The 9,733-nt window shown below is 44.7% G+C and overlaps 1 protein-coding gene across 2 annotated transcripts in view; it reads right to left on the bottom strand.

The window, feature by feature from the left end:
- Positions 1-2,478: 2,478 nt before the first annotated feature.
- The window catches only part of CDYL2 (chromodomain Y like 2), a 234,434-nt gene continuing 227,179 nt past the window's right edge, over positions 2,479-9,733 (bottom strand). For both annotated transcript variants that reach the window (XM_041771776.1, XM_041771777.1), the window contains exon 7: positions 2,479-9,078. In XM_041771776.1, the coding sequence (XP_041627710.1) occupies positions 8,920-9,078 (159 nt within the window). In that variant the 3' untranslated portion in view covers positions 2,479-8,919. The remainder of the gene's footprint in view (positions 9,079-9,733) is intronic.

Genomic DNA, 9,733 nt, shown 5'->3' with positions numbered 1-9,733 from the left:
GGACTCCCCTTTTATCTGAAATCAATGGGGCTTCAGTCAGAGATTTACATGCACCCCCTAAAACTTAGGGGACACGGTGGATTGGCATCTGACTCAGGCCTGAAAAATTCTGTAGACAAGAGACCTATGTTGACCAGCTACTCCACCAGTGAGGCAGTCACCGATGTTCAGGAATTCTTGTGTACCCCCCTATACCTGCTTGGGTAGAAGAGCCACTTGTGGTCAAGGAAGGGCAAAGAGCTGGCTTGGGGACTGTCTTGCTCTAAGGGGGCCAAGATATTTCATCTGGAGGAATTGACAATGGAACCAGACTCCTAGGGGCTGAAGAGGGACCAATGGTATGATTTGGCATTTATAAGAAACTGGCCACCATCAACTGAAGGAGGCTGTCAAGAAACCCATAGGAGTCCCCTGTGAGAGACAGTCAGCTGTAAATATCTGTGAGGCCCAGAGAATGAGAACCCCCCATCAGCACCATTTGGTCCTTGTATGATCTTTCCTGCTTTCCCCCAATACAACCAGAAAAGGCAGTGAGGCTCAGCAAGAATAAGTGGAGCCTTCACCTTGAAGGAAGTCAAAAACATTGATTCTTAACTGGAACATGGCCATTTTTTAAATTCAAGTATAGTTTATGTATATTTTATTAGTTTCAGGTGTATAACATAATGATTCCACAGTTATGTACATTACGCAATGCTCACCATAAGCCTAGTCACCATCTGTCACTGCAGTTATCACAATGCCATTTGACTACATTCCCTGTGCTATACTTTTCAGCCCCATGATTTATTTTTTAAATTTTTTTTTTGAGAGAGAGCACATGAGAGTCAGGGAGGGGCCAAGGGAGGGGCCAAGGGAGATGGAGATAGAGAATCCTAAGCAGGCTCCACACCCAGCTTCGAGCCTGATGTGGGGCTTGATCTCATGACCCTGAAATCACGACCTGAGCCAAAAATCAAGAGTTGGAGGCTTAATCAACTGAGCCACCCGGGTGCCCCGATTTATTTTATATTTGTAAGTTTTTACCGCTTAATCTCTTTCCCCTATTTTGCCCATCTCCCCATCCTCATAATTACTGAATTGAGACTATGTGAGTGACTTTCAGAAACTATTACTTACCAGAAAGTTCCTCCAGCCTACTTGTGTTTTCGTCTAGGATTAGAACTACCCATCAACCAAACTTAAAGGGACAGTGAGAAAATAAAGATCCTTTTGGGATTACTGTTCCTGCTTATTCGCTACACTGGTGAATCATTAAATTGCCCCTATTGATGTCTGACCAGATGTGAGTCCCAGCCCAGTCTCTGTTCTTTATTTCCTCTCACTGTTGGTGAAGCGGCTCTTGAGCAGAATGTCACATCAAAGTTAGCCTGTGAGAGACAGCCAAAGGAACAAGGTTTGTCTCATAGATGTCATGCTTGGAACATCCAACAGGCCTCGTCCAGGTTACTGAAGGGCCAGAGGCAGACGTAAAGGTCTTTCCAGCTGTGACCTTGACCACTTAGGCTGGAGTCCGGACCTTTCAGAAAGGGCAAAGAGGCACACAGAACAAGGGTGATGATGCTGACACCAGAAACAAAGAGAAAGAAAAAGGGTGGGAAGGCCAGCAGAGGGAAGGTCCTGGGCTCCACGGGATCCAGGATGGAGAGGTGACCCGGGGGAAAATGAACAATCACCAGTGCACCAGGTCCTTGACCCTGAGGGTCTTGACAATCGGGCTGGAAGGCATTCTGTCCGGGACTGCGCTGTGGACAGCTTGAGAATCACGGCAGGATCACCCACCTTTCCCACATTCCTAGATCCCAAGCCCCTTTGTGACAGAGACTGTCTGAGGAATCTCTGCCATCTAGTCTCTGTGCAGGACCTGACACAGGAGTCTCAATACTGCTGCTGGATGGACGGACAGTTAGACGTTGACCTTGTGCAAATTCCTTTCACAGGGCCGTTGCCATGAACCGCCCCCCCCCCCAAAAAACCTCTTTCTACCCCATGATGTCACCAGAGCCAGGCTTTGGAGGCCAGCTGCCACCCCTCCCCCCAGCATACCCCTCCTAAGAGCCAGGTTGAGATGACTGAAACAACAAGACTGTGTGTGTGGGGAAGGATTTTACACCATTTTGCAGTGAAAAACATTGGGGTTAGTCAGCTGGGGTTGCGCAAGATCAAGGTCTGAGGGGGTTCATGTTTGGTGAGGAGGCAACCTTGTGTAAGTAACCTTCCACACATACCAGGGAAGGGATGAATGCTCATATCCACCCCCCTGAAAAATCATCTGTGGGTCCCCCCCGCCCCATTCTACGGTCCTCTGATGTCAAACTGTTGCTGCCCAGTGGCTACCAGCCTGAACCACTGAAGCCTCAAGCCAGGAACCCTGATATGGCTACAAGCATCAGTGTTTCAACCCCCTGGGGGCCCAGAAACTTCTCTGTTCAGAAACCACAGGTTTGCGAGTTTCGTGGACACAAGCAAATGCAGACGAAGTTTCAACCTTTTTATTCAAAGCAGCTTCTCACAATGTATAAATACTGCATATTAGCACACATGAAAAATACAACTTCTAAGGCACCCAGAAATGTGTTCATACACGTTACAGGACCATTCACAAAGAGAGTGTACAATTTGCTCTAGACAGTCAGCATTTGATAAGTCAGAAGATTATTATCCCTCAGTACTGCACCCAGTCTCGGGAAATATTTACAACGCGGTGAGAAAGGGTCAGCTGTACCTGCTTTATAATTCTATGAAGTACTCATACTTACAAATATTCAGAACTAGTTAAAGACTCTCCCATGATAACCTGGCAAAATAAAACAAGTAGCCTAATTTGCAAAGGTCTCCTTGGATTTTGGTGTGTGTGTGCAACACCCACGATCAAATCCAAACACTCCTAGGGTGGGCTGGATAAATTTTTGGTAGCCTGCTTCATTATCAGAAGTTTGGTAATAAGCCTTACCACTAGAATACCACTTCTTCAGCATCAATCAATTCTCAACCAGTTAATGGATTGGTGACTTCATCATGAATGAAAAATGGAGCATCCCTTGGTGTGAGAATTGCCGGAAATTCTTCTCATGCCAAACAGGAATTGGAATGGGTCAATGAAAAACAAAAGCAGGTGGAAATTTAGCAACTGCAGGATGCTGCTCAGTGTAGACACATTTAAAAAAAAAAATCACACTGGGGTCCCTACTCAGATGGAACAGTCTACACTGGTCAGATCACCTGGAAGAATGCCAGACCTCCATCTTTTATGATATGGATAAAGGCTGGGACTGCACAGCAGAAACACCCACCTGAGATAGCGAGTTTCAATCTGAGAAACTCATCTTCAGAGCCTTCTCAAGGTGAAAACAAATCCCTCTGCACAGCCAGCCAGGTTGGTGGAAGTGAGCAGCTTTTCTGTGCCATAAAGCATGCACACCTCTGTCTGGATGTGCCCAGTCTATGAAACACGTGCTTTGTTGGAATAATGGAATTCTTTGGTCCTTGGTTTTATGAAAGGCAATATTTTCACAATCCTGTCAACGTGGACATCAGCAAATGACTTCCAGCTGGGACTAATGGCACAGGGACAAATTTAGTACCAGATGGATCACTCTACACCCCCAGACTTCCTGAAGTCCCCTAAATGAGCCAGCTCCAGCATCAGGTCAGGTGCTGGGCCAGTGAGGCATGGTCAATCCAGATAGACACCTGAGCTGAGGCTTCGGGTCAGATGTCAGTTCTTTGGACTGCCTCACAAACTGCAAACATTGGAGGCAAATCTCCACCCTGTTGGTAGAACACTTACTAGAGATGCACTCGATAACTTGACGTTGGCCAGATGATAGCCCTCATCTCCAGGCATCTTTATAGCCTTAGTAAGGAGAATCAGTTGGCAGCTAGGGAAGTGTGGCCAACTGGAAAGAATCACAATTTTTTAAAATTTAAGTCCAAATTCTAGGTAGTTTTATTAAATCCCAGACACAGTGGATGCACCACCAATGAGCTCCATGACTTATACTCCACTAAAACAGCCCTGGGTGAACGGACTCAGCTAATGTGATGTTCTTCATCTAGTTTGCCTTTGCCCTGCTAAACTCAGGTTTAAGTATGGCTTAACACATATAGTTCATTGATAAGACACTCAGGACACATGGGAATGCTGATTACGTAACTGAAATTGACTTCAGATTGTCTACACAGTAAGACTCACATGTAAACTTTGTTAACACCTCTCAAGGAGTGCTGACCTCAGCCAGGCTGGATGGTTCCAGGTCATCCAAAAGGGACCTGGGGTCAACCACCAAGGTCAGGAACAGGAAATGCCATTTATACAGAACAAATGATGGACCAGCAGCCCTCCCTGTGACCATGTCTAAACCATGTGAATAGTACAAAGGTGGCTCCGGAAAAACTGTCCTTGGTCCATTCGTATGGCCAAAGACAATCACCAAGCTGCCTCTCTGGCCCCTGCCGCCATCAGCTCAACCAAACTCTTCAGATTAGCCATGATTTACAGACTGCATTGAGTCTATCAATATGGCTTACATTGCTTGGAAGAAACAACAACCCGTATTACCCTTTTTTTCTTTTTTTTTCTTTTTTTTTTTTTTTTTTGCAACAAGCTTAAGGCTCTGTTCACAGACTCCATCAACTGCCACACAGTGAGACTTTATGGGGAGGTCCTAAACTACATATGTAGTTGCAAAGGTTGGAAAATTTACTGATCCTAATGGTAAGGCTTATCCACAAATTCAATACATTTTCAAATTATACTTCAAACTCAATTACTCTGAGAAAAAGAAAATTAACCTGCTCTCCAACAATATAAGAGCAGTAGATTCTAATGAAAAAATAAAATAAAACCATTGGCACCAAACCAGTATGCTATTTTTTGAAAGAACAAGTGATGTTAATGGAAAAGATTGCCTAAAACGCATATCCTAACTTACCACAGAAATATAAAAGTTTATATTCTGAAAATATATACTGTATTAAAGTCTGTAAGCATTTCAACCAAAATTTGCAGAAATAACTGAGCAACACTTATCTACAACAAAAATATACATGCAAGACAACCCCCAAATGGTTTCCCTTAAATATCTACAAAGGCAAAGTGTAGATTTTTAAAGATTATACAAAACCATTTACAGAGAATAAAATAAAATACTTAAGAAATCTCATTTAGAGTCTTAAATACTGTGTATATTAGTGAGAGTGTCTAAACTAATATGTACAACAGATCTAAGTGTCTGAATACAGAAACACAGAAGAGAAGCAATTCTGCATTTTAAATATTCACTTAGGAAGATTTGAAGATGTTTCTGTTTCTCTTAAAAAAATTTCCACAGAAACTAGATTGGAAAATTGCATGAATGTGACTCAGTTTCAAATTAAAAAAAGTTTACAAAATCTTTTAAACCAACAATTAATGGGAAATGCAGTTCAGTGTTCAGTCAAGGCTTTTTTTTTTTTTGTGGATATTTGGAGCTACAGTTGTATTGATCAGTCCATTTTGATCATTATTTTTCATCCTCAATACTAAACTTCATACGGAAGAAACATATTGTTATGCTTCAGAGAGAACATTTCCTAGTTTAATCTATACTGAACAAGTCTAACATTTTAAATCAATTCTCTACCACCTTCTTTCTCAGTTACCCAATTCCATTCTTAGAGGGTAAGCTTGATGGTTTCTGCCTACAGAAATTATTATTTAAAAGCAGGAAGGGACACATGGGTACATCAGCGTTAATGTGTGGTTTCCGAATGGTGAGGAGCTCTGACCACCTTGGCAAAGTCTGCACAAAGCCCTCTTGGAACAGGACTGCTAACTCCAGTGGCTCCACTTAAAAGATGCTGTGTGCTAATCGTCTGGGGCTGGAGCGGAGGAGGAAGGGGAATTCTAAAGCATGGGTCACAGCATGGCAAAGGGTGGGTAACCTACAAGTTTCCTTGACTGAAGTAGTACCCTCACTTCCCACCCACAGTGGTTCTTCCAATCCCAAGGTTAAGTCTGGGTGTGGACTGTCAGGATCGGGCAGTTGCTCAAAGACCTGCTTAGGCTCTGGGACAGACATAGGGTGGGCTTGAGGGAAAGCAGGGTAAAGAGAGCGGAGAAAGGATCCAACGGGTAGAGAGAAGGTGTTATGACCAAAGATAAAAGTGAAAACCTGAGCCCCCTGTCTTAAGAAAGCTTGGAGGATAAACCCTGATACATCCATAGTTCTGGCATGTTCCATCTCAGGTCACTTTGCTAGAAGTTCCCTGGACTTCATCACCATATTGTCAAAACAACTATCCAGAAAGTGGAGAACTCAGCAGTGCAGTCTACCCTGCAGCAAGCAGATTTAACTGACTTCGTCCCATTTGTGGAACATCCTCCTTGAGTGGACTGGATAGAAACAACCAAAACACGACCATCTTTTAAAACACTTCCTGTTATACCCAGAACCTACAAATTAACAGCAGGAATTCCACCCTAGTAATGGTTTCACGTTCTTACCCTATCATCAGAGATCCTTCCAACATTTAGAAGTTTGGACCTGTGATCCAAAGCTAAAACATTTTAGGCCCTTTCAGCAGAGAACAGAGAGATAGACATTGAACTTCCAAACATCCTTTGCCCTCCCCAATGGCTTCTATAGATAAGTAGATGGGAAACCTGTCTGCCCCAGAAAGTACACAGAAGGCACGGGGCTCTATCTTTAGAGGACTTAGCAGTGGTGAAGAGATTATCTGCTACCACACACAAGAATACGGTCTGTCCAGGGCTCCGGGAAAGCCTATATCTACTTTCTCAAAGGAAGAGACAAAACTCAAGTGGAAATGGGACTGCAGGCATCTGGGCAAAAGCCGAGTGTTTCCCTACAGTAATCCCCAACGACCTAGAGCTTCAGTTCCCGCAGGATCCCACATGGACTGAGCAGAGGACCCTGGACTTGAATTCTATCTTTCTCTGGCTGGATTCAACCAAGGTGGCTGTCCCCTGCCAGCTCCAGGGCCAAGATGACATAGACTCAAGAAGAAGGGAGAAGGTGAGATCCCTCCTAAGATCATGGGAAAACTCGTAAGGAGGGAGCCAAGGCCATCTTAGGGATGGTGTCCAGATGAACTTCACAGGAAGATATCTCTGGCCACAGTGTAGACACTCAACCTGTTCTTAAGACACAAGGGAGACAGAAAACTATAGCAACAGGCCTCCATGTTCTCAGCCTGCCTCTCCTCCCTGCACCGTGCACAGAGCTCACTGCTCCACTCACTATCTCCAGCAAGGGCCAAGGCAGGCTGCTGACCACAGACAAAAAGAAAAGATGAGGGAGGCAAGGGGACTCTGAGAATACTCAGGGGGCGTGATGGACATGGAAACTCCCCCACTCTGAGAATCTGACTGACCCACAGAGCAGTCAAGTCTTGTGTAGAACACGTCATTTCTCTGCTCCAAACTTGAGATCTACCTCTCTCACCAACCCAAACCCAAACCCAAACCAACCCCTGCCCCTTCTCTGCAGCTAGCTGATCCACGGACTTTGGGATGATGGTCGAAATTCAGATGTTGGGGTCCCCATCCTGGGACAGGAGACCTCATCCCTGGTTATTTCTCCCTGATGTAAGTAAACAACTAGAAAAAAGATAGATCATTTGGGCTTCTAGACACAAAATGATTCAGACCTACCGACAGCTCAACAGAGCGGGAGCTCTTCCCCCACTTCCCCTGGAAGGCCAAAACCAGTTAGTTAATGCTGTCCACACGGAAGAAATGGGACTCTGAAATCCAAGTTCAGTCATTTGCCCTAGAGAAAAAAGGCTCACTGTAGACAACATGCAATGGCTAGGCAGGGCCTATTAGCTCTTCCTGACATCACAAATTAGGGGCTGGGTATGTCTCAGTATCATTCAGGCTAGAAGCCCTTTTATCTCCTTCAAGGCAGCAGAGTGAAGAGAAAACACTCCCATAATTTCTCCTAAGAACAGGTATTCAATTATTAGAGCTGAAAACTGTTTTACCGAAGAGGATCTGGTGCAGAGCTATTCCTTTTATCCATGGGGATCCTTCCATTTACATCTCTCTGACTTTTATTTCTGCGTGGTTCATTGCTAGAATGCACCAAACGGCATGAACCTTGTATGGGATTTGGTCCAGGGCAGTATGAAAATAATATCTGCGACAACGACAGATATCATAATATATAAACAAAAATAAATAAATTAAATAAGTTTGATTAAAGAAAAAATTTCCTAGTAGTTCATGTTTTTGTAAAACTAGCTTTACATATAATACACATAAATTATCAGAATTTCCACTTACATTGTTTTAAAAATATATATTTAACAAAACATTCCTAAACGTACAATATCTGGGTTTGCAAATCACTCAATTGGGTTTTAAGACCAAGCCCTAAAAGTCACACAGATTTGCATCAGAGAGAAGACTGAGGCTGGCTCTACACAACCATTTTGCTCATCGGTCTGGAAATTGCCTAAGATTGACCGTCCCCTGTCACCAGATCCGCACCTAACCAAAGAGAGCCATACAGCCAAGTCTCCAAAGCAGAGGCACTGTGTAGACACAGCCTGAGTCAGAAGGATGGGGAGAATTAGTCTTCCCCTTCCTGGACCGGGATGGTGCATTTCAGCAAGTGGGGAGAAAATGATGGTACCTGGCAGAGGCCTGGGAAGATATAGCCCTCAATAGCTCTCTGGCCAGTGGAGGGGCAGGGGTGAGGGGTAGCGGGGAGACCGAGTATGCTGCGTTTCCCATCTGTTATACAAAATCAAACCAATGCAGAGCAACCAAAGGACAGGAGGAAATGGACACAAGAGAGACACCTTGACAAAACTCCTTAGCCGGCGCACACCGTGCTCTGATGTGTGAAGCACAGGGCAAAGCTGGAAGTCAGGTGCCCTCAAACTCTGGAGCAGGTGGGCTGGGGCTCTTCAGACTTCGTAAATTTTGTCCTGCAGGTAGCTGAACAGGGAATCCAGGCCCTTGGAGGAGCTCCAGAGCTGCTTGAGCATGAGGCATTCTTTCTCGTTCACATCTTCAAGCACAGACTTTAGGAAGCTCCGAACAAGGCATTTCGACTCCTCCAACACCTGAAGGGAAACGCATAAGCTTCATTAGCTGGCACCAGGGTATCTGCTCCAGAGGAACATACTCGGCCTATGAGGCATCAGTTAACCTTCTAATGTCCAAAGCCAGAGAAGACTGCCTCCTTCGGCCAGAACTTCCCAGGCCTGTGTCCCTAGCAGCGCCAGGAATGGGTTCCAGGCGTGCCAAGGTGTTGCGCCCTTTGTACGGGTGTCACGAAAAAGTTTGGGCAACTGCTTTCACCTCCCATGCTTCACCGTGATTAGCTGCACAACAGTGACAATGATGCCTAACTGAAGGATAGTTGGCATTACAGAGTAAGATAAGGAACTGACGGCTGTCCAAATAGCCACAGGACTCACCCCGCCAGCAGTACCTCTAGCTTAGGCTTAGTAGCAAGAGCAGCAGCAAGAATACGAGCGATTGTTGTAGTAATGAGTAATGATAATTGCAATAATGGTAGTGATGTGCAATAACAGTGATGACAATAGTAATAATGCTACAGTATCATCATAGCAATAACAGTGGAATGTTAGTAATGGCCTAGTGAGGATGGTGGCGGCGGTCATGATACTGTAGTACTACGGCAGTAACACGGCACCAATGGCAGTAAAAATCATCACAGTAATGAGTAATAGCGATCGTACTAATCGCAGTAAT

Source organism: Vulpes lagopus, chromosome 10, assembly GCF_018345385.1.
Source record: "Vulpes lagopus strain Blue_001 chromosome 10, ASM1834538v1, whole genome shotgun sequence".
NCBI lineage: Eukaryota > Metazoa > Chordata > Mammalia > Carnivora > Canidae > Vulpes > Vulpes lagopus.
This window is presented reverse-complemented; position numbering and strand designations above follow the sequence as displayed.